Source organism: Halichoeres trimaculatus, unplaced genomic scaffold, assembly GCF_033239565.1.
Source record: "Halichoeres trimaculatus isolate MK-OKI-2021-1 unplaced genomic scaffold, fHalTri1.1 fHalTri1_scaffold_6, whole genome shotgun sequence".
Taxonomy (NCBI): domain Eukaryota; kingdom Metazoa; phylum Chordata; class Actinopteri; order Labriformes; family Labridae; genus Halichoeres; species Halichoeres trimaculatus.
In genome coordinates, this window is record NW_027437184.1 from 13625000 (window position 1) to 13651374 (window position 26375).

General features: G+C 38.0%; 1 protein-coding gene across 2 annotated transcripts in view; it reads right to left on the reverse strand.

Moving 5' to 3' along the window:
- Positions 1-6508: 6508 nt before the first annotated feature.
- The window catches only part of sez6a (seizure related 6 homolog a), a 120098-nt gene continuing 100231 nt past the window's right edge, over positions 6509-26375 (reverse strand). Inside the window, exons 9-18 of one of the 2 annotated variants that reach the window (XM_074672691.1) lie at positions 23906-24044; positions 13458-13654; positions 12592-12786; positions 10572-10763; positions 10171-10365; positions 10017-10055; positions 9599-9707; positions 9419-9515; positions 8917-8986; positions 6509-7686 (exon numbers count right to left, since the gene is read on the reverse strand). In XM_074672691.1, coding sequence (XP_074528792.1) covers positions 8960-8986; positions 9419-9515; positions 9599-9707; positions 10017-10055; positions 10171-10365; positions 10572-10763; positions 12592-12786; positions 13458-13654; positions 23906-24044 — 1190 coding nt within the window. In that variant the 3' untranslated portion in view covers positions 6509-7686; positions 8917-8959. Of the gene's footprint in view, positions 7687-8915; positions 9516-9598; positions 9708-10016; positions 10056-10170; positions 10366-10571; positions 10764-12591; positions 12787-13457; positions 13655-23905; positions 24045-26375 lie in introns of those variants that run through there. The other variant, XM_074672690.1, reaches the window with a different exon arrangement.

Genomic DNA, 26375 nt, shown 5'->3' on the forward strand with positions numbered 1-26375 from the left:
TAATCTTAAAAAAAGTCTCCCTTATAGATATATGCCTGATTGTAATCCACTATTGAAAATGAGACTATCAGCACCAATATAGGTTATTCCTAAATGCTATTTCTGCTTCCTGATCAGGTTAGGCAAGACCAAATTGATTTACGACACGCCAAAGTCACTATGACACCGATGACACCATGCCGGTTGACAAAGTTTAGTAATGAGAAGAGAGATCTGTGTTTTTCTCTGCTGAAAATTATTTCTTGGATTCATTTTGTAGTGATGGTGGACACTGATGAACTATCAGACAGAAAAGCATCTAAAAAGAAGAGTGTTAGAGCATGAGCTAAATGCTAAAACATAGGCTAAGCTGTTTGTGATAATCTTCATACCAATCCACAAGCAGTAGTTATTCTGCAGTGGTCTGTTCAAACATGAAAGTCTATCAATGAAATGAAGAGTGAGGTTACGTTAGCTTTGCTTGGTAGATGAGCACTGGCAGGACATAACAAGGATTCCTTTAAATTACACATTATGGACATTTCTCATTGCACATGTCTGTCAGTAGTACTGAATATAGCCAGCTGCCAAACTACGGTATAAACTTACAACTTAAGTTGTCCCCAGCAAAAACATTAACTGTTGATAAATACCTTACCTCATCAGGTTGTACCCAGTAAAGAGTTGTCTTGAACAAAGAAAAGTAGAGTTAAAAAGAAGAGCTGATCTCCATTAATTTCCAAAAGAAACACACGCTCTCTTAAGACTCACATCTTTATGACAGTGTGCATGGGACTCCAGGCCAAAAGATGTCGCTGCAATCCAGTTGAAACAGATCCTCCTCAAAGTCTCTTTAAGTAACAGAACTCAATGCAAAATCATCAACAAAGGAGTACCCCAGGGATCAGCCCTTGGCCCACTTCTCTTTTCTCTTTGCGTGAATGACATTGGAGACAAGTAAAAAAAAAAATCTGTTTTGCCTTATAGAAGGAATTATATAATTAAAAATAGTGCAAGCTACTATAATGCCAGTTTCAGACTATAGAGGCACAGTTTATTTGCATACAAATGCTTCTGTATTTAAATCATTGCAATATATCACAGTGCTCTTCTCTGCTTAACAGGTCGCGTGTTTTATGTTTTGGACTCACTGGTGTGAAGCTGTGGGCTGGTCCTCATTGGAAAAAAATGATTTTAGTATTGTTTATGCCATTATGTGGAATAATTTCAAATGACAGCTTTCCTCCCTAGCTTCACCTGATGTTTTTGACAGAGTTTGAGTGTGATCTACTTAAAGTAGTACCATCAATTAATTGAAAATGGTCTGGGTTTGAGAGTATGAATTATGTCTTTGTTGCATATGTAATTATTTATGTTTATTGATAATAAAACAAGCGCTCAGGTGTTTTAGTAAACATGTTTCAAATTATAGGAAAGAAACTGCAGAAAAAAGTTTGCTTCCTTAAAACTGTATCATGTCAGAGAAGTTAAAAATACATGCAGACTGCATGGACCATAATGTCAGAGTGTATGGTTCACGAACAACTGAGAAAACGTCCCTGCCCAGTAGGAACATGATCGTGATACTAATCAAACATCATTTACAGCCGGCTTTATTTGAGGCCCCTGAGAGACTGTCCCATCCTGCTCCTTTGCCATGGTAACCAGGGATTCATTTCAGAGGTGTCATGCTGCATTATCATCTCAGCGGCTCATCCACTCCCCTCCGCCCTCTGGCTCACTCGCTTTTGTCTTCTCTCTGTTCAGACCCTTCAATCTCAAACCTGCCCAGCATCCTGGAAGGAAAACATCTCCTATCTCACTCGGGCTCAAATAATACACCAATGTGATCTGTCTGCCTAACACACACATTGCCTCTCACACACACACTGCATACAAAGTAGTTAGCCCATGTTGAAGCTGGTTTCATGCATAAAACCAAACCTGCCTAAGCACCCGCTTAAATGCAAACACAAATGGACTGAAGATGGACTGCACATTCCAGCACAACACGTTAAGGAGAGAAAGAAAATCTTAAAGTTACGGAAAAGTTGATGTACTGTTAATTAACAGCACTCACATTTTAAGTGCTTTGCATGAACATAACACAGAAATAATAATGATAGAAAAAACATGAGCCAGGTAATCAAAGCACACCAAAGCATACAGGGGATCAACAAAGCAATAACAGCTATGAGCTGCTCTAGGAGATAAACCAAAACATAAATATCACCATCTTCGAAATATGGCAATATCACCTATCAGAGCTAACCATACTGGTCTAAACTGTCAGTAGTGATAGATGACATGGGATACAAAGAAGGACTTTGAGGGCTCAGTATTCTGGGCTGTGGTCAGAAAAGTAGTTTAAAAATAAAGTTACCCAATTGTCTTTTTCTAACCATAACATCAGAAATCTTTGGTTTTACACCTGGAAGTACAGCGGTGTGTTTGCAGTAACCAGACCCCAGTGAATCTGCCAAGAAACATAAAAAACATCAACAACACACTGCAAAAGAGAAAATAAAATCTACACGAGCATGTATGTCCTATCTTTGATAAAATCTCTCTTATTTGGCTGAATACAGACCCAACCACATGTCAAGTCCAGAGAAATGTTTTAGTTCAAGATGTCAAAAGATGAAAATTGTGCTTTAACTTCTTGTTAAAAAAATGGTTTAAACACATAATGTGTTATAACTGCAAGGGCAGTACAGCTTAAACAATAAAATATAGTAAAAACAGGGACAAAAAAATTGACAAACCAGTGTTTTTTTTTATTTTTTTGCTATTTACTGTACTGTTAATACTTTACACTGTGAGTGTGATTTGGCACCACACTTGTCATGAAGCATCATGTATACAGATTTGTCCTAACAATTTCAAAGCTGTGGAAAAGATACCATTTATGTAAAAGAGATCACCTTTTTAGCATCTCTCACTGGGGGGTCATATTTCTGTTTTTGCACAAAAAAAATCTGCTGGGTGGGTAGATGACCAATATACTGCTGGCCTATATGAACAAGGGTCAGGTCTGTGAAAGGTCTCCACCTCATTGAAGCCAGTGTTCCAGTAACCAAGCTTCATTTCTCCTGTGGCTAGCACTGCAGATGCCTGTATGGTCTGCATCATTGGGTTTAAATGTCTGATATTGCCTTGTTAGAATATTAACCAGACTCATAGAGTTGTGCTTTATTGAAGAAATGCCATTTGTTAACCTAAACTGGAATAAATAATAAAACAAGCCTCAAGGTGCAGCCCACATAAATATGTTTATTCTTTAAGAGACAAATCAAAGATTAAATAATTTCCCTTTTAGGAAGGAATTGTATGCTGTAATTTGTGATGTTTTAATTTTTTTTTACCACTCAAAATTGATTTAACAAAGAACCTATATTTGATAACAAACCTTAATTTTCTAATGAACATTTTCTCCCATATGTTTTACCAAGCATTTAATGCCTGTAATTTTCCCTAACTACTCAAATTCAGTGCATACAGGAGAAGTCTCTGAATGGGTCATTACATTAAACTATCTCTCATAATTTGCATCCCTGAGCCCCCAGGCTGCAGACACACAGAGGGAGGTCTAATGGTCTTCTGTATTAGTGGGTTAATTGCCGTGTCCTGGTCTCTCTTGGATAGTGAGTACAGCTTTTTAGTTTAATTGTGAACTATCCTGGCCCGTAAACCCTGACACCAAGTGGCCTAGCACTAGAACATGCTGAGAATATTAAACAGTGTGGCCAGTCTTTGTATTTCACTTGGGGCAGCTGTGACCTCTCCCAGGTTTGGTAGCAGACTGCCATCTGTTGGCGGAATAAAAGAACTGGAACAAACTCTTGTCCCAAAATAATGAATTAACAAAAATCATAAGCCAGCCTTGCAACAATCTATGCTTTGATATCTTGCTGTGCCTCACGTTTTTTTTTCTAAATTGTATTTTTTGTTTTAACTTCTCTAAGTGGCTCTAATTATTCAGTGACAGAAGACAGCAAGTTCACTTTCAAATTATAATGTGTTGAGGAAGGAAATGTGCCAACATATTTTAGACCTTTTGTTGATGCATACTGTTTGCACAGTAAAAAGCCTTTATCAAGGTTCACTCTTTTTGCTGCTGCCTGCACAGAAGTGAAAGCTCAGCAGATGGCATGCATTACTCTCCCACACTGGTTCACTGAGACAAAGCAACTGTCTCATACGCACTATACAGAAAATAATACAGACCCTTGACATGGCCATAGAACCTTTGCTATCCACAGTCAGTCTTTCATGAGCTATGTGGTTGAAAGACTTTTGTTTTCCAAACTTAGAAGCCATGTCAAGCTGTTGTTCAATATAAATTACCAGCCATTAGAAATCTAAGATCTAAGTGAACTAGAAGCTTAAGTTGTGGTCCATATTATATACGCCTTAGTAAACCTTTCCAAATACATCCCTGAAAATAATAAGTCTTACTTTTCCCACACAACAACTTTTTTTTTTTTTTGCAAACAACTTTTTTTTTTTTGCCAACAGTTCTAACTTACCAACCATAGTTTATGTTCCAGCCATAGGTGTTGTTTATGTGTGTAGTTGTTGGTGTTGTTGTAGAAAAAAAATAAATTAAAATCGTTTGTAGATAACAAAATTGTAAGTAGATGAAAAGATTTAGAATATGACAGAAAGCACCACACAATCTGATGTGCTACCTGATATAATGCTGCCATCTAGGGGCTGAACGCTGCAAAGCTCATTAAGATGGGCTCCTCTATAACCTTTAGTTATGAGGTTATTTTGTGTAATGTAATTTATTAGGTTTCCCATACATTTCCAAATAATTACACTATTTATTTATTTATTTATCTATTTATTTATTTATTTATTTATTTATTTATTTATTTATTTATTTATTTCCAGAAACATGGTTTCCCTGGACATGGGGACCATGTACTCTGAGACCCCCATACAAATAGATAATAGTCATAGAACATTTCAATACCTTTTATGTGGAAATCATAGTTTTCTTTCTCCTTCTTTCGGTAAGAGAACGGTCCAAGCTGTGAGACCACCTGTATAGCACACCCTTTGCCAGTTAATGTGACATCCACAAGGTAACCGTCAAAATGAAAGTAGACTTGATTTTAGCTTGGTTTTATCATAAAGTAATTCACATTGATGGAACCATGACTTGGTTCTATATAAATGGATCATTTCCTCTTTAGGTGTGCCGTCAAATAATGTAATACCCTCATTTTGCCCTAATTCATTAATTTCAATTAATTTTTGAGCTCAGGTGTATGAGATTAAAAAAAAATGCTGATGCCAACGAACAAAATTCTGTAAAGTAAATTTATTGGTATCCTAAATAAACTTAATCTAAACCAGTTTGAATATTACAGGTAGAGTCTGCTGGATTTTCATGAAAAAATAAATGTCACCTTTTTCAAGAATAATCCTGCTCGGTTGTCACTTTGGGTCTTTATGTATATGTCTCGCTGTTTGTGTCTGTCTGCTTAAACTCTCTCGTCTGCCTCTATGTTGGTGTTTTGGTTGTATTCATAGGCTGTATCAGGACGTTTCTGGGCGGGGGGTGGGCGTGGTTACATCAGCCAATCACAGCGCGCTCAGTGGCAGGTGACTTTGGTGTTGATTAGAGAGTAGAAGAAGTTATCGAGAGTAGGGGCCATGGTCACACAGATAAAAACAGATAAAACTTGTTTGTCAATGAGGGTGAATGAGGATAAATGAGCCTGGCTTGACTTTCACTCGCTTTCGGGAACTTGGAGAGCAGCACAGGACTTAGAGCGACAGGAGTTGGCTGTCTACTGAACAGGTATGTGTCAAAAAACCCAGTTATTAGCTTGTGCTAACATGCCAAATAAAGGCTCATTTACGCTCAACGTTACATATGGATACGGGTACGAGCGGAGCCTTCTGTCCGTGCTCTGGGTTCGTTTCGTCTGCATTTCTGCACGTTTTTGGGGGCAGTGTTGCTGTTACGAGCAGATACGTAGCTTTAGTGAAATACAAAGAAGAAATAACAACGGCGGGATTTTTGTGATATATATGTGTTATGTATGTCGGGAGGGAGAGCCAAGGAGAAACAAGACTCTCAAAAGAAAAAGAAAAAAAAAGTATTATTTTAGTCGCCGGCTCCGCTCAGATTTTCTGAGTCGTCCATGGCTTCTACTGCGCAGACTCTGGCTGCACAACGGTGTTTACTATCAAGTGACGTATATTCCCGCAGAACCTACCTTTTTAGCACATTGTCAAACACTTACCTTTAAAGCTAATCCATGCTTTATGATGCACCATTAATTTACATGCACTAACTGGTTGGGATGCTTTTTTGTTATATGTTCGTCTTCTTCATTATTTTATTTTGTTGGGCTTTTATGCCTGTATTCAGAGATGACGGTGCAGTGGCTAAAGCTGAATCAGAGTGGGAAGTGACATTCATACCAGCACGTGCTGTTAAAAGTTCTTAGTTAAAAGTTCTTAGTGACACAACTAAATGAATTAAATTACTGACAAATGAGTCAACACATTAAACAACAAATTATTTTATTATCAATCAGAATATCATATGTATTTATTAATTTATTTATATTTAAATGTGATTTGGTCTTCTGTGTGTGATTGGAACAGCTGTGATGCTTGAAGAAATATTTAGAATATAAAGCATACACAAAGGTAAATGACAACTATCTGCAAATTTGAAACAGTCTGATGCACCACAGCAATGCAACCATAAATAAAAACCCATCTGTTGAAAAAGGGCCTATTTTGCACAATTTTCATTTTCAATTGTTTATTTGAAATGTGGGAAATGTTTTGTTATTCCTGCATCAGCAAAATAGCCAAATTGTGGGCTTATTGTGGTTTTTATTCCAAGATCCGCACATGCTGAGGTGCAACAATAACTATTTTGAACATACATAAATGAAGAAGTTGCTACTCCTTGTTTGAGGCAGACCTTTACAGTGTAGTTTCAAAAATAAAACTGTGCATAGCTGATGAATCACATATGAAAACATGTATCTGTAAAAACCCCCGAGGTTGTTTGCAGTTGAAATCACACTTAAACTAGTAGGAAAATGCCTTAATAAGAAGCTGTGTGATGGATCAGAGTGAACACAGTGCAGTGTGTTAAGAACATCACGCCTGAAAATACAAAATAAAAAAAAAAAGATATGTTCAACTATTTTAAGTTGAAGATTCAGATTCATATTTTCACAAATGATTTTTCAGGTTATAGTCAGTCGTGAGGCACTCATATTGGACAGGCAGTTTATTTACAAAGAGCAGGCCCATACACACAATAGAAACAAAAATAACAATGAAGATTTCCCAAAGAGTGGTAACTGGGGAATTTCTTGTCCAACAGATCACAACAGTCTACGCACCAATTCCCTTCAGTCTCTATTTGCTACAGGCGTAGGGCATCAAAAAATACTGGAAAACATACAGTCACCAACGGTCGTCAGCAATTTACTTTATAAAAATATCACCATGGTGATCCACAGATTCACAGGGTAGACTGTGGAAAGAAAGACATATTTACAGTAATCCACATAAAGGGAAAGAAAGGGAAAAAAAGTCATCTCAAAACAAAAAAAAGAGGCAGGGAAAAATGAGCAGTGCAGAGAGTCCCACAAGGCAAAGTTTGAGCCATTCTTGCTTTAAGGTCTCTAATTGGACACCTCTTTTTCTTTTTCATTTGTCCTGTGAAAACCAAAAAAATACATTAGTTGAATTTTTGTGTGTGGTTACAATCACTCAAAGTTCAGTTTATTAAACCTTATTCAAACAGATGGATGCATTTATACAATTCAGCAGCTGTGTGTTTTATTCTTTGGAAACACATCCTCACTACACAGGTAGTGAAGGCATAATGAAGGTACAATTAAGAATACTGCCAAACAGTGTGAATGAGTTAACATATCTCATAAAACAGAAATACAGTGCAACAGTTACAACTTGGTATCAACATAACAGAAGTATTATGAGTCACATACCCTGAAGTGCAGCTACAGTACAGTACTGAATCATTTTGCACTGTAACTAAGGATAGTGGGTATACATATGACACACAGATCATGTTACATACATAAAAAAAGACAGAACAACAGTTTTAGATTTATTAGAATGTTGGATGATTGAAGGAGGGAAGAGAGGGTGTTTTTAGGTGACATTTAAGCTTTCTAGACTAGAAGCAAATTCATCAGATAGATTTGGTATTGGACAATTTGTTTTTTCTTCTTTTTTTTTTCTTAGCTGTCATTTGACACAGATTGTTTAAAAGAGAACTGATAGACCAATTTAACCTTTCATTGTGTCAGTTAAGAGCAGCTCTGCATGATTTGAAATTATTTTGTACTATAATTTGTGAAAACCTTTATTTCAGCCTCTGTCTCAAACGCTTAATTACAGTAATACCATTGCAGAAAGCATCCGAGATAAGCTGTTAGCTCTTCATTATAGCTATTTTCAGTTTGCAATCTGCCAATGGTACAAGAGAAAAGTTGCTTGTAGGAAGACATGACTCTGGTTTCATGCAATTTTTTCTTATTCCATTGGCATTTTTTGACTAGTTAAGCAATTCAAGCAATTCAGACCTAATTTTTGTCTTTAAATTGCTTAAAACAAGATATTTTTGACTGATCAGGTGAATGTGGCTCAAATCAAGTATAAAAAATTTTTTAAACTTAAAATAAGACAAAAAACACTTGATAAGATTTCAGTTTTTGCAGTGTGAGCCCCTGTGAAGGATCTTTATATATGAAACAGACCCAGGTTTCAGTAACGGTTGTGACGCAAACCCAGCTTCTACCCATCTTTGTCTATATCAGTGAAGCACAGGTTTAAGGTAAGGCCAGGTCAGTGGAAAGAGACTGATTGGGAAAGGTGGTAAAAAGGAGCAGGTGGCTGTGAGTAAATACAATCAAACCTCACCTCTCAGTTCTTCAGTAGTTGATCCAAACTGGACTGACAGTGTTTAATTTCTAGAACTGGACTGCCAATGCTGAACAAGCAGGAAAAAAAAGAGACGTAAAGAAAAGACGACAGGACGCTGTAGTCAAATTTGAGACCAGTTCATGAGGAGAATGATGGATGGGAGGTGACATTGCTGACTTTTCACTTTGGCTATACTCACATACATCTTTGTGATAAGCAGTCAGTGTGAGACCATTTACACAGGGATGGTGGAAGTACATAGAAAATGTGGTTTCAGCATACAGGATGACAGACACAGGTAACAAATGATCACAATGCAAATGTTCTCTCACGCCTTTTCCTTGATTTAAACATGGATGAGCAGAAAATGAGGCCATGCTGCCCTCTGCTGGTGATACATGAGATGACAACAGGGTGACAGCCAGATGGAAGAGGATCAGGACAGCACACTGGTGTTCTGTGAGTCCACGTCCTGCATGCTCATGACATCTGTACTTACTCCGCTCTCGTATATAGGGTTGTCGAAAGCTGACTCCTCTGTCATGTTGTCGTAGGGTGGTGAGGATGTTGGCATTCTGATAGACTTCCCTTGGAGTCTGTAAAGAGGAGAGAAGCAGGCAGCATCACTGAAATGCTTGATTTGAATCAATGAAATGAGTGAAAATGTTGTATCACATACTTTGCAAAGTAGACATAAATGCTGAGGATGACCACCAAGACAATCGCAGTTGGAATGAAAACTGCGAGGGCGATGTTGGTTCCCTCCATACTGTAGTCCATGTTAACAACTACAAAAAAGAAAAAAAAACATAACTAAAAAGAATCAAACATGCACAAAAAGAATCATCCCTGTAAATTACAAGCTACTACAAGCTTGTTAGTCTATAGTTTTGTCATTTAGTAGCTTCTCTGCATTCAGAATGCTGATTATGGCAAGTATCCTGAAAATAAGCATCTCTGCGCTACTCAGAAACAAATAGATGTCAATAAAGTTAATACAACCAGGTCTGATCTGATTAAACTCAGTTAGGGAGCAGCCCCACTAAGTGAAGAAATAAGAAGACAATCATGATTCTGTGGTTTGGGACAAGACTCACCATCCAGTCTGCGCTCATTCACAACGGGGTTGGAGGATGCTACAAAGACACAAGTGAAGTTATCATGAGCTGATCTATTTGCAAAGTGTTGTAACAATAACCTCCATATTCTAACATATCCAGAATAACAAAAGCATAAACACATGAGGTTTACCTCTGCAGGCAGGTGGTGTGCTGTTCCACTGTGATGGGTGTCCAGGGATGCAGTAGATGGTGGCCTCACCCTGCAGCTCATAGCCCGGGTGGCAGGAGAAGGTCAGTGTCTCTCCTGCTTGGTAAAAGGCCTTCTCTGAGCTCTGCACACTGGTGGAGGCAGCGCCAGGGTTTCTGCAGGGTTCATACTTCTCAGCTAAAAGGACGGACAATATTCGACTTAAAAATATGAAACAATGCAACTTCTCAACACTGATACTAAAGTAACAAACCCAAAGAGAACAGGCACGGTAACAGAAACTGCCCAAAACAAAGAAAAAAAACCCGCCAGCAAACAAGAACAGGTTTAGAAAACACTTTGAGATGTTTTATAATAGGTTTTTGTTGATGAACGTGACTTACGGACACATTTAGGCAGCCTCTCGTTCCACTTTGGTGTGGCTGAATCTCGGTTGTAGCAGGTGAGCAGGCTGCTGCCAGACAGGATGTATCCTTTGTTACAGATATACTGCACTGATGATCCAATGGTGAAGCGGCTTCCAGTGATCACCTTATGGCTGTGCTCAACATTTCCAGGATCCTGACACGTCATAACTAGCACATAGAAAAAAATGATCATTATTTATTGTAACTCTTGCTGCCTGTGATTAGGTACAGAATTTAACACATGTCAGGGACAAAAAAAAAAAACAATTTAAAAGTACTGGTGACATTCCCTGAGCCAGGATTTGAGGTTTAAGAGGGATCAGATTTCATACTTAATGTGAGAACATGGTGTTTATTAGCATGATATTTTAGGAAATGTTGACCAGGATGAAGTCAGAGTAATTTGACGCACTGTGTAAGTGGAAAGAGGGGTAGTACTCTGCTTATGCTGGCTTTATAGATTGGAAATGACGCTGAACCAATTAAACCACACAGTTTCTATGTTACCCAAGAAATATGTTGTAAAACACAATAGCTTCAAAGTTTGGGGCTAGGACCCCCTGGGGGTTGTGAAACACCATTTGGAAGGGTTGAGAAGTGCCCTCCAAAATTAAATTTATTTACCATTGCATATTCCATCTGTGGCCGTAAAAATATAATAGAAAAAAGGAGTATATTTTTATCTACTCGGAAAATGTTTGATCTGTTTTCCACATTTCTTTGTTAAGACAGAATTGACTAATAAACCAGGACAACAATATCAGTGGTCTAGATTAATTGAGAAAGGATACTATATACATATAACAACTTGTGCACATCAATATTGTTATTTCACTACAGATCAAGTTAATTAGGTACTTCAGGCCTTTTTTTTCAGAAAAAAATGGGAACCCCTGAGTGTGCATTTCAACGGCAAGCCAATTTTTCAATAGATGCTATGACAGGATCATGAGTTATTGCTGGTAAACATAGGCTATTCTGCATATATGGCTATGTAGAGTTTATTTCTAATAGCTGCTCTATGTTGCCTGAAGTTGGTGTTAACTTTTAACAAAGTATCCAGGTACACTTTCCTAAAATGCTATCAAGCGATTAAGTTTCTCCTGTTGTTCAAGAAACATTTTTAGCCCTGAACTGTTCAACATAAAATCGTTAAGTTTCACAACAAGTTCAACAAATAATTTTCCTCCCCTCTTTAAGTGGTGTCACAAGTGAAATACTAGTTTGCAGTATGTGACAGGTTAACAGGTGTTTCAGTCAACAACAAATTGTATTAGTATGGATTGGTTTTAAAACAGGTCTTCAATCAACTGTGACCTTTAAGACTGTGTAGCTGACTGTTTTATAATTAACTACCAACCTCAGCCCCCTCAATGCCATTTGCCTTATAGACTGGCCACAACTTAATCTGTTTGGTCAACATTTCATAGCCCTGCATTATACCTTAATTATTAAGCCTCCTTTGAAATATGCTAAGCCTCTCTTACAGAATTTTTACTTAAAAATGCAATCTTCATATTTGAGCTGGATTTAGCCCGTTTTTATAAGACTGGATGTCATTATCCACTCTTCTTTGCTCTATTTCAATTTCATTCTCTTAGTAAAAAAAATCCAGTATCAAGGGACACTTCAAAAATGAGCTCAACCAAAAGAAAAGTGAATATATAAAAAATTAGTTTTTACCACTGTGCTTTTGTCTTTCTGAAATGTCCGAAGAAATTTATTGCATCATCAGGTTATACTAAATGATGTCATCCGAGGACAAGGAGTGGCCATTGTTCAACTTTAATTCCAAATCTAGGTGTGCCATGTACTTTTTTATTAGTTTGCTTGTTTATTCTAGCTGATCAGGCATTTCGGTCTTTTCTTCTAGTAACATTTTTTGATGTTTACCATGTTAACTTCTTACTTGTAAAAAAGCAAATGTGAACATCACTGAATTTGCAAAACTTCTACTCTGTCTCAGTCTCTACAACATTGTGGTGCTTGCTCTCACCTTCCTGGCACCTTGGGACATCACCGCTCCATGAGAGATCCCACTGACACATGAGGATCTCAGAGCCAACCAGCTCGTACCCTGGGTAGCACTGGTAGGTGATGACAGTGCCGTGGATGAGGTCAGGGTGGGACGTACTTTTCCAGCCATTTGTGATCTCAGGTAGTTCTGAGCAGGTGTCATTACGGGGAACCTCTGTTGATGTTGGAGGATGTGTTTCATGGTGATGGTAGGAAAGAGACAGAACAACGATAAGGACATAAGAAAATGGTACAAAAGATTCAGCAGCTCTGTAGTTCCTATTGAAATAACATTAAACTTTAATCTGTATTTTGTTACCAAGACAGTAAAAGTCGTGGAAAATCACAGAATTAGTATGTAACCATCTCTGCAGGGAACAAAAAGACTGTGTGCTCAGTGAGCACTGAACAGCAGCAGTTTGGGAGGAAAATGTAAATAGAGGCTTGTGATGTTTGCAGGGAAGAAGACAGCATGTGGTCTGGCACCAGTCAATCTGTGTCTCTCTAACTGCAGCATGCATGGCCAAAAACACAAAGCGCTGGGCAAAACCAGCTGACGATGAAGTGCACCCTGTTATTGTGTTTCTGTTTTTGTTGTTATTCAATCCTGTACTCGAGGGAAAAGGCAGAACAGAGCAACAGAAAGAAAAAGACATGAAGAGATATGGGCGATACATGCAGCTTTTTTCCTGATTGGTCACCCGCTGGGTTCTGGTAAGAGTAACTTTTCCACACATTACACTTTTTTTTTAAGGCTGTGTTTTTCAGCAGGAGTTTGGGACTAGAGGGGTAGTATTTTTAATTTCCTAAAGCACAAAACAGAGACAAAATCAACAAAACTCTTACCAAAAAAGTGGACCACGAATCCATTGTTGTAGCCGTAGATGTTAGTGGCAGGATCCGACTGAAACTGAATGGTGACATCAGCCATGGAGGTATAGAGCTTGAAGTGGGGCTTTGTGCCACTGTATTGGCCCAAGATGTTGGCTGTCAGGTCATCTCCATCATAGAAGGTCAGCAGGTCGTTTTTGCCGATATGTAGACTAGAGCAGACATCAAAAAGTTACATTTCTTCTTCTACTTGTCAATTGTCTCTATTTAGACACAGCTTCACCAATATCATCTATATGGGATCATGATATGTTTAGCAGTTGAACACTGACTTGTAATTCCTTCAGCTGATTAAAGCAGAAGCTGATGGTAAAAAGCGATGTCAGCAGCACTTGGGAAATATGAATTCTGTTTGCATTGGATAGATGCGATGCAAAGTGAACACTAAATAATTCATGATGTATGTCTCTTTATTCCCCACATAGTTTCTGTAAATCTAGCAATATGAGCACAATATAAACAATCCTTCAGGTCACTGCGTCTTGAAAGTGCTGCAGTTTATGGGAACTAAGATTATGAAGCAAAATTGAGGACAAAAATCACATATAAATAATCAACACATCTAAATGTGTGTAATGCTCCTGCAAAACTAGGTAACAAGCAGCTAAGCCACAGTTTCAGAGAATCTCTGCTGTCATTTGCTGAGAATGCATTAACCTTTTCCATTTAGTGTATTCATATATGCTTACCCCTTTCAGAGCATTTCTAAAGCTTGGTATTTATGAATCATGTGAACTGTGCTTTATAAAGCAGGTGCACAAGTGAAACTGCAGTTTTGATTTCAATTATTAATTCCCTATCCTTTTTTTTTTTTATTAGATCAAAGTCAGAGGAATTGTGTTTCAAAACACTCTCACAGCTGCAGGTGAGTCATCAGTCATCAGTTTCCTTACAAATAATCTTTTTTGAATTTGACTTGTATTGACTGTCAGTATTTACTGTTCATGCTGTCATAGTCTAATAAAATTTAGATTTGATACTTTGAAGTGTATTCACGTTACACCATAAAAGTGTTTCAACTAGTTCCATCAAACTGTTGAAGAAGTTGAAATTAGTTAAAAATTGTAATAGTTCACAAAAGGTCAAGCAAAAAAAAGATGACAAAAAAAAATCATAGTTAAAAAATCTGCATAAGTTCAATGCAAAGCTTAAAAACAGGTTTATGGGTGAACACAAAAATGAATCCTTGTCACTTATATGATTTAACTTTTAAATTCATTGAAGTAGCATGGAAAACAGATTCATATTATTCCTTATCAAGGCCAAAATTAGAATATTTATTCGATTTTAAGGAAATGAGCAAAGCACTATGTAACAGACCAAATGCTTAAGATCAAGGTCATTTTTTTAAGAAGCAGGGGTAAATTTGAGTAAATATCAAACTTAATTACTTCCTTTAAATTCTGATTTCAACACATTTACATTCTGAGTTTTAAGGAAGGGATATTTTACTCTTTTTTTATGCTTCATGTTGCCACTCTGGAACCAGAGTAGTAGCTTTACAAGATGTTAATCTGTACAAAAAAAATAAATAAATAAATGAATAAAAAAAATAAAATAAATAATAATAATAAAATAAAGAAAAGAAAAGAAATCCCACTCTAACAATTAAGAAACCCCCACCTCTGTCTGAAAAACTTCTTTCTATCTGCTATCTCTTTAAGGCTTCACTCCACAAAACCCCTTTCAATCTGATTGGCCAGCCCTCTGAAGACACATCCGATGCTGTTCTTAGTTGGACCTTGGATTTTGAGGCTCCCCCTTGTGTGTTTATACGTTATGAACCAATTAGGAGCTCCTTATGAGATGACCTCATTGTTTCAGCAAGTTTCATGAAGTTCTCACAAGATTTCATATTTTTCTGAGAACAGACCATTTTGAGCAATTTACAGACAAATTCCAGGGTTTCTGCAACAAATGAATAAGTAGAGGTTTGAAAATATGCACACACTGAGTATTAACATCCAACATTATTATTTTTATCCTTGTCTAAAATAGGGGCTGCAGGGTTGCGCAACGGTTAGCGCTGTAGGTGTAGGTGTGAGTGTGTGCGTGAATGGTTGTCTGTCTGCGTCAGCCCTGTGATTGACTGGTGACCACTCCAGGGTGTACCCTGTCTCTGGCCCAATGATAGGCTCCAGCCACCTGTGACCCTGAATGAATGATAGCCCCTCTTGAAACTCTAATTTTGCTTTTTAGTTCTCTTAAAATATAGACAAAAAATGCCACTGGGCTTTCTTTTTCAATCAATGAATTGTTTTTACACTTCATCTCTGACTGAAATCACCTGTGTGAAAACCTTAGTTATCAGATTTTTGAATTGCTTTTATCAAAAGGGAAAATCGGTGTTGAGCTACTTCTGCTCACATTTAGAAATAAAAAGCTTGCACTGGTGTCGCAGTTGAAGGTCTTTCTCTTGAATTTCTAAGCTTGACCATACAAACCCTGACCAAAGGTTATTCAATATGCAGAGACTGGCAGCAATTTTGTATCTCTTTCAGATCACACTCAAAAGCAGGTGCCTGTGATGAGCCGGCTTTATCGGGATTGACGCAGATATTTATGACAGAAGGAAGCAAGTGACCTGAGTCTGTTTACCTCTCTTCAATGTCTTATTCATAACCTCCCACACAAGATTTTCAAATCACTTCAGAGTAGAAACATGCTGCAGCCAGAATAAATGAACTGCACCTAATTTAGATTTATTCACTTCAGCTACAAAAACAGTTTTGGACTATTAGCATTCACAAATACTTCATATATTTACACCTACGATGCTTTTAGTCATGAACCACTAGTTGAGGTCCTTGAAAGTGAAATTCTAAAGCAAACACATGACCAGAATGACTGGATTCCACTGTAGCAAAAATCTGTGCAGAATTAAAATCCAGCTTCTCCTGATAGAGCCAAGTAACAGCTGCCAGCTGCATGAATGGGAGCAGAATGAGGTGCTGAGAGACAAGGTACTCCCTCTGGTTAGTTGGACAGCCATAGCAACAATTTACACCTCCATGTTCTCTAACAATCAGCCACTGTGGATGGAAGTGACAGGAATGACAATGGAAGGTTTTATTTCCAAACGGCTATGAGAACACCTCATGCATATATGGAAATGATGCCTCCTTGAAATGGTATTTGTTAGTGTGCAAAAAGAGGTAAAGGAATAGACTAATAAAGGTTTAGACTCTATTGGCAATTCAACTTAATGCATAACCAATAGATGAGATGCATCCTGCAGAAGCAAAGTGACTGCATGCAATAAAAAACAAAGGAGACTTTTATTAGCTGGAGGAACTGAAGAGGCACAGTTGCAATCACAACAGAATGGAGAGACCGTCAGTGAAGTCCACAGAGGAACCAAATTGTCAGCTATTTTTTTTTCTATCTCCACATCTCAAACTTCACTTCCATTCTAGCTTTATCCTCCTCTTGCTGCTCATGTCAACAGCAGTATCCACCTTATCATTGAACTGTATTCACCTTATCTCCTCCCAAAGCTCTGCATTCAGTCCACTCTGGAAAGACGGATGTGGTACTGTCGGTTTGCAATCTTCCCATGTGATTACCTTCTGCTGCTTTAACCACTGAACTCAACCCACACAAAGAACAACAACGATGGCTGCCCCTTGTACAGGTGTATCTCTTCTGGATGTCAGTGTTACACTAACTTATTTTTTGCTTTGATCTTAACTTCTGCTCTGAATCCCTTTCTTCTATACTTTAAATGCTAAGGTGAAGTCATTTGAGGCTTAGCTGGCTTTAGAGGTGGTCACAGAGATATTACAACAGAAGAAGAATGTTTGACAGCTATGAAAGAAGTTAGTAGATGCTTTATCCACTTTTACAACTAAAGAGATGGACCAAAATAACACTGGATTACACCGGTGTACTCCTTGTGACAAAAGTATTACTAAACAGACATACCTTTTTAAAGAAATGTCTCTTTCAACAGTATTTGAGCTCTTTGAAACCAAATCAAAGTGAAATTAATGCGTTCATGAATCCTGCTAAGATTAAGCTTACAAATGCCATGGAAAAACTATACCGAAAATTAGACTACCTATGTGCACATGATGCTGTGTTTCTTCAATAAATCTGTCACCACTGATACAGTCATTCTCCTAGCTTAGGTTAAGTGGCAACAAAAACTGTGGTAACAGATCAAACATTTTCTGTTTGCATATTCTTATACAAAATTTTAAGTCTACTCTTCTTCTTGATCTTTGAAGACATTTCCTGATGTTGATCTACTATGGCATGTCATGGTATGACTGATGGTATGGTATGGGGTAGTTTCCTGGCCCCGTGATGTAAAATTCTGTCTGCTCCAAAATAAAGAGTAGAGACCTACTTTTTGGCACTACTTTTTACTACTTGGGGACTCTACTTCAAAAAATTTGTATTTCTCATTTATATTTTTCCTTCACTCTTTCCAGCTCTGATCGCTGACTGTTAAAAACTGTCTTTACATTGTGTTTTGATGCAAAGCATTTTTCCTGGGCTGCTTAGCAAACGTCTGCAACACAAACACCACAATGTGTGTTTTCTGTCCAAGCCAATGAAACACAAAACTACAGCCCTCCCTTAAATAGCTAAACTACTTCTACAAATACTGGAGTACAGGTGTTATCCAGTTTCAGAGATAACAGCCACACCTGACAAAGTCAGATTTATATGACAGCATTAGTAAATCACGCACTCTTCCACTTGACTGAAGTAACCTTTTCTCCCGTCTGGGTTTTTGTCCTACATATTCTCCTGTGTCGCTCTCACTCATCAAAATGCTGAAGTCAACCTTGCTTTTAAATGTTCTTCCTGACCCCATCCATTTGCCCCTCTGTCTGATTCAAGTGTCCTGGTGACAACAAAGAAGAATGCCAAGCACAAAGTGCCAATTCAGTCCAGACTTGAGCAGGACTCTGTGGTGGGTCGCTGCAGGCCACTCTGCTGCCTTCTCTGTAGCAACCTGGCAAACACTCCACCCAAATGTCATCCCACCTGGCTCCTTTAAATGGTTTTCCCTCAAGTCTTTTGTCGCAGTCTGGTGACTAATACTCTAACAGTCTTTGAATCCGGCCTCCCACATAATCCTTTGTTCATCCCTAATTCTACTTCAGAGAATAATTAACTTTTATCTGATTTCTTTCAGAAGTTGTTGTTAGTTGATGTTTTATACTTGACACAAAAATCTGTTCACTCTAAGAGAAAAAAAATTGGGCCATCAAATTACAAGGTGTAACTTGTGAATGACAAACTATGTTACCTTAGACAGACATGCATAAACTTACAAATGCATGTGCAATAAGAGGTTCAACACAAGTTAAAAGTTACAAACATGGAATAGCTTTATTCAGAATCATGCATTGTTTACTAATGTCTGTTCTGTTTAGTCCATATCACTGTGTTTCCTTCCTTTATGTTATGTCTAACTCACCATATTCCTTTGAATGTTGCTCGTGTTTATATAACTGGACAGAGCCGGTATGACCTACACAAACTAAACTAGCCCCGAACTACTAATAGTCAGAGTAAAAATAGGGACATTTGAGGGTACAAGTTGTAGCTTTAATATGGTCTATGCTTTCAGGAAAATATGCAAATCTTCTGAGCTAAAGGTTTTTTAAGGCATTTCTTGTTTAGTGTTGTCTTATATGATTAAATACTTCTTCCATCAACATTGCCTGGGTGTTTGCAAAGTTCCAGGGGACTGTTTCGTAAAAGGACTTTCAGAGAGTTTCCACGATCTCCTCTGCATACTGATGGGACCAGCTTAGTTCTGAGGGGATGACAGCTGTGTTTTGTGCAAGTCTCTGGGCATTTTGTCACCTTCACTGACCTGTCAAGCCGAAGGAACCCTGAAAAACTTCAGTAACTCTAATGGAATGGAAATTACTTTCAGTGTCAAGCTTTCAAAAGGAAACCTTCTACATCTTTCAGAGACATATTGGACATGTGAATTGTTCTGCTCTGTTCTTAAAATAAAAATAATGGTGTGGTTTTCAGGCACCTGCATTTCCTCTGCACAAGTGGACGTCTGGATGGCTTGTAATGCTCAAAGTCTCCACTAGGGGACTCAGTGTGCCCTAACATAAAACTGATTCTGTGTGGTAAAATAACACAAACATTACTACAGCTGTATACCAGACTTTCTCACCCTGTGATACAGAAGAGTCTGAATGCTAACATCCACATGTGAACCATGTTGTGTTCCACAGGTGGGGATATCAGCTGTAACCTCTTGTCTCCCTCTCTTGCTCGAGCCATGCTCCATGCTAATTAGAAAAGAGCCAGCCCTCCTGTTTGGCCTAAATTAATTAATCAGTCCTCATTATGCACACTGCTCTCCTGTAATTGCCAGCACAGGCACAGTGATGAATGATAATACAGAAAACATTCTCATTAATGTGGAAAAGTGTGTGCCCACCCTTATAATGAAGCAGCTCTCATCCAGGAGAGCCTTTTGTCACTTTAGCATGCACATAAACAAACAAACATTCACCCAGATTACATGTTGACTGAGCCTTTAGGAAAGATATTCTCAGGGCAATCAGACCCAACATGATGGAAACAGCAGGGTCTGCAGGGATCAGACAAGCCGTGCCATGAAAGCCACGCATGACCAGCCTCGACATAAACCAGAGCCAGCCGCAGCGCCATTAATTTGCAGAAGGCAGCCTCATGTGGCTGGGATTAAAACAAATTTAAGGCTGGTCCAATTTAAGAAGAAATCTCTGAATGAAAATCAGTTTACCTTAAATCAAACTTGTTTACTGCTGCACAGAATAAGAAATCCTCTCTGATCTTTTTTACCCGAGGTGCACTGGCTGACTTACAGCATCAGGCATTAATCACTGAGACTTAATCTCCAACCAAAGAACAGAGAGGCAAGCAGGGTCACACAAACCCCCCGTGTGGCTATCTGACACTGTGCATCATTGGAACTGTCTGATGCTATTACTCCCCTGTTTGATCTGTGGATCATATGTGAGTGATGGCTCTTATCTCAGCTGCTGTAAGCCTCAGAGATAAAGTTCAGGGCACGATGTGTGCTGTGACCATGCAGCGAGTCACAAAACTAAGCCTGTGCAGGAATCCATCCACTCTTCCACCAAACCTTTTGTTGACTACACCACAGGAGTGAAGGAGTCTCTGTCCCTTTTTTTTTTATCACTATACGTTGGATAACTTTCTGTCACTGCTGTGGACGATGGCCATTACATTCTTATCACTGTGAAGAGAATGGCATCTGCCCTGTCTTATTCAAGTAGAGGGGAGAAGCATTAATTTATCAGTGTATCATTCGTTTATTCCATATCAATTTTAGAATCCAAAATTAGAAAACGGATAACGATTTATTTCATTTCTGGTTTTCAAATCAAAAATCGGAAAACAAATGATAGCCTATTTTTCACTGTTTTGATTTTGTTTTTAAATTAAAAACAGAATATGAGAGAATGGAATTATCGTGGGATATGTTCTCTTTGTTTTTGGCTTGATCATTTTCAATGTGTTGTGACCTGGAAGTTGTTGACTTTTTTCTTCACAGGAAGGTCAGTCAGTCTCAACCGGGTGATTCCATTGTTTATACAGTCTATGCGTTTTACAGTTATTATTAGCAAGCGTTTTTGTCAAGGATGGCGGACGTATACATGCTTTTAAAAGAGTAAAAGTATGTGTACTGCCATACTTTCCATCCTTTATAATTATTTCAAAACAAAATCAAAACAAAATCAAAACAGCGAAAAAATAGGCCGTTATTTGTTTTCCGATTTTTGATTTGAAAACGAGAAATGAAATAACAAGTCATTATCCGTTTTCCGATTTGGGATTCTAAAACGGATATGGAACGAATGAATGATACACTGATAATTAATATATAGTATGTTTAGTAATTTGGGGTTTGAAGCTAATATTCAGCTACACAAAAAGGTCCATTATAGCTTTGAATTTGAATTTCTTCAACTTTTCTTTTTTTTTCTTTACAGACAACAGTGGTCAAAAATCCCAAAAGATATACAAAAAGGGTTCGCTTCTGGCCTGGGGTCCTCCTCCTATATCCCATTTCCCCACTCTCTTGTTACACAGTCCTATCGATGGCAAACGAAGGATTAAATGCTGCAAAATGTGAAATAAAAAAAAAAAACGAGTTGCTTTCATTTACTCATTAACACGCTGACACGTTCTGACTTGAGTGGCAACCTCCAGCCATGGGAAATGAAGCCCATGCATAAGTGCTAAAAACTGCTAAAAGCGGCTAAAAGCTGCTAAAAGCTAGCTCAAGATAGACACATAAATGATGATTATTGGCTAGAGGTTGAGCAAAATTTCTAGATAAGCCAATCAGTAGCAGAGTTCAGGTAGGTGGGTGTTATTGTCACAAACCTCAATTTGCCGCAAACAGCCACACTAGAGGACTACATGCAACAATGGTGAGCCCAAAGTGGACTGTTGAGTAAAAAGTGGTGTTTTTGTGATAAAAGTACAGGCACTACTTCAACGTCAGCAATGTAAAAGGCAAGAACATGTGAATAGACAATATTGCCCAGAGCAAAACCAGCTCAAAAATCTAAATTCTTTTACATGCTTAAAGGTTTTTCAAAAAAAGTAAGGCAGTAATTATTTTCCCTGGTAACTAATTGCATTTTTGAAAGAAAGAAAGAGAGTTGTGTTACTAATTCAGTTTCTTTTTTGGGAAAGCATAGACTAACTATGTTTGATTACTTTTTAAAAGTAATTGCCCAACACTGTTGATGAGAGAGTACAAATGGCTTCACTTCTGTGTAGTTTTCACTGTTTCAGATGATAACAATTTGCAAAAAATGCGCTCCAAGTACTGTAAGATAGGGAGGAAGGTTCTCAAGCTGTAAATCATTAAAAAACTTTCAGTTACTTAATCGTTGATGACTTATTGAACAAGTATGAAGCAGCTGTAGCTTCAGTTTGCATTAGTACCAAAATAAAGTGCAAGAGGTAGAAATGACCAAGGGAAAGCCAAAGCTGAAGCAACTAGTGACGAAATCACAATATTAACAGCATTTGGTGACCAACATTTTTCCAAGATAGATGAACAAGAATTTCACCAGCTCACGATAAAAAACACATTTTCCATCTGATCAACAACATCTCTGACGTGTGGTTTTTATATATGTATATTCCCCCTCACATTAGACCAGTAATTTTAATTGGATGATGGTAACAGCCATCAGCTTGACTGGCAAATATAGAATACATAAATGCACCTTTGCTCACTATGTCCGAGCCTTTTCTAACTTGAGAGTGCATAATCTACAAGTAAATCTATATATGGGTTGTTTTTACCAACATCAGACATCAGAGGGTTATTACTGCTTGTTAGTTTCAGCTCAAATAATCCATACTGTGGATTAGCCTACTACACCTCACATCAAAATCAAACCGTCCTCAACAAATTCTGTTTAAGGATAATACAGAAATTTTAACTATTCTTAGACCAAGAAGAAAACAATTATAAAAATAAATTAAGAAAAGACAGTTGATGAGTTGTCTTCATGCATGCTTATGTGAAAAAAGCCACTGTGACTAATAGCTTACAATAGCCTCTGTTTAAGACTTGTCACTGACTATTTTTCTCCAACCTCAGACTCTATTCCCGCTGGTTTAATTTGAGCCTCCCTGTGCCCTCTTGTGTGCAAGTGCTTCAGGCCACAACACAAATCACTTAGAGCACTGCCTTTTGTGTGTGTGTGCTTTCAAAAGAATGGAAATCGCTCAAACTTGGCAAACAGATGATTTCATGTAAGAAACATAGACAGTGATGCAGATTTTATGCATACACACTGGTTTAAAGAAAGACAGATTCAGTGTAATGTGTAGGAAACAAATGAAGTGTTCATTTACACTTCATTAAAGAGCAATAACTTGGATGAGAGAGCAGGAAGTGAGTGTGTGTAGGAGGAATGTGTGAAGGAGAAATGGGGCACGACGATATCTGTGTGTGCATCTGTCTATTTTGACATCTGTGGGCATGTGTGTTGCATTACAGTGGGGATAGCTGGATAAGTGGCTCAGAGTAGTTCACTGCCAGAGCATATTCATTTCAAAGCCAACTCTGAGACACACACCAGGGAAGTGGGAGCAGGGAGGCTTACTGGCTAATCTGGTCAGAGAGCGAGCTGGAAGCAACACAGAATTCTTAATGTAGCCGATGAGAAAAAAAAAAAAAATCTAATTAGTGTCTGCGGCCACAGAAATACTTCCTCATGTGCATGTCAAAGTGTGAATGAGAGAAAAGAAGACAGAGGACAGAGGAGGGAGACCGTGAATGTTTGTGCCCGGAGACGTTTTTCACATCACGAGGTCCGACCTCTTCTCTCTCGACCTGCTGGTGTGATATCTCACTCTTACACCTGAGTGTAGTCTCTTACACTTGGATGTCAAGCATGATCCTCTTGTCCTCTTCCACATGAATGCCCCAGATGCAGTCCTGTCCTTTGTCGTATGCCTCGGGCCAATTAGGAGACAACACCACACCAGCAGAGTCTGTGATCTCACCGCTGCACACAGCTGCAACAGAGAAACACCTCAGGGTGATGCTGAGAAACAAATATATACTCTGTAATGCCTCAACACAAAGGGAATTTAGATTACAGTCAACAGCATGATATATTATTATGCAGTCTGTTATTTGCTGGTAAAACACTGGGCTGTCTCAAAGTATTAGGACTGCTACCTAACAGTTATTCAATTTCAGGAGTCTTAGTCGGCCAAATTTTCATTCATTGGTTGTCTGCAGAAAAAAAGCAACTCAAAACTATTCATCAGTTACCAGGACTTCACTTTTCTGTCTCTGTAATGATTGTCTGAATTCTTAGTCACTTGACACTTGAATCTTTCTTAAGAGCACAGGCTGGGATGTTTTAGTCATAGCATCAGACTAGAAATGCACTCAGAGAGCCCAGACCTCCGCTAAGCATATTGTGATTCTCACACAACACTTTAGTCCTACTTTAGTGTTATACTCCCTTTCAGCAGACTGTCTGCTGCAATTTGGTGTTAGTTGCAGGTTTGTATAATAATTTTATACCTGGCAGTGTTGAAAATTATAACCCACATATTTCACATTCCGGATCCAGGATATTGCCAGGATCTGAATCATACTATTACACCAGTCAGAAATTACTGTGACCTTGTCTTGTATTGTTTTGCAAAGCAATCCAGCCATTTTTCGTGGAGTTATTTAAACATTTGGTGAAAATGGCCCTATCTCACAATGATAAAGAACCCTTTAAAAAAATCCTGGATCCAGACGGTGATCTGGATCACCTCCAAAATTTAATCACTTCTTCCTTATCCCATTTTGAACATTTCTTGAAAGTTTCATCAAGTTCTCTTCCTTACTTTTTGAGTTATGTGGTTCACAGACAAACAACCATACTCTCCCAAAAACACAACCTCATTGGCGGAGGTAAATATCTGACCAACTCTCTCATAAAGATTTGGAAGCTTCTCTCTAGTTTTCTCCATGGAATCACCTTGAATCAACACCTCTGTTTAAAAAAAACAAACAAAAAAAAAACATAATGCCAAGCCAACAGCAGGTAACACTAGCAAGACAATGCATTTATCCATGCTCTTTTCATCAGCTGTCTACCTGAAATATTTCATTAACATGAAATAGATGTGCATGGTTAACTGGATCCAATCCCCACGGCCCACTTTCTGCGGATGGCAGCAGATGTTTTGAGGTCTTTCCTTTTAAAATAAAATGTACATTAGCCCGTAGCTAATTAGCAGACTGTTATACCTGATTAGGTGAAACAGCTGGAGAAACTAAACACGTGACAACAACTCCCTGAAATAAAAAGTGTTAATGTTCCCCATTAATTACACTTTCTTCATTTATTTGTCATTTCAGGCAGAGAGGCCAGCAGGGTTATAGTTTATTATTAATCTTGAGGCTTTTGAGACATCATGTGCAATCCTTAAGGGGGCTCTTAACTGCAATTCAGAAAAAAAGTGTTTCAGTGTGTTGCCTATGTCTCTAGAGATATTTATCCAGGGAGAAATAAATCCTTTCCTTAGAATTATCAATTTGAAAAACATTTTAACAATCAAGAGGATTGTTTTTTTCAGCTTCTTGGTATGGGTAACGAATACAGGTGATGTAGTGTGTCTGCTCCATTAAAGTCTTACATAGGGGAAAATTTGGAGTATATCTTTACACTAAGAGAAACATTATTACCAAATGTTTGATTCATTATTACCAAATGTTTTATTCATTATTACCAAATAGGCCTGGATCGATAAATTATGATGAATTGTCGTACAATTATTGATGATAAATGATATTATTGACAATATTATTTTCAGGCCAAACTAACCACCAATATATGACAATATATACCAATAATGCAAATACACCCTTTCAAATGCATTAACTTTCATTTCTCATGACAATTCTTTACTATTGTAATTGGAATATCAATAACTTTCAAATATCCTAAAGATACCAACAAAAAAACAATAAAAAAGGCTCTTAGTCAAAAAAATTGCACTTAAAAAAAAACAAAAAAAACAAAAATGTGTTGGAGTGCAGCATTTCTTTTGCCATGCAGCGACCTACACTGTCTGTGTCCATGTAAATTCTCACTCATCCAGGTCAGAGTAACTGGGAACGCTCCAAACTAAGGCAACTTGACTGTACAGAGTGTCTAAAGACGTTTCACCTCTCATCCATGAGGCCTCATCCCAGACTATACACAGTCTAGTGAAACAAAAAAACAAAAACACACGCACATGGCAATATCTATTTTGAGGCCGAGAAATTTATTGACTATCGTCCCAGGTGTTCGTTACCAAACCTCAAACTACTTTGTGGCCCTACCCCTTGTAATT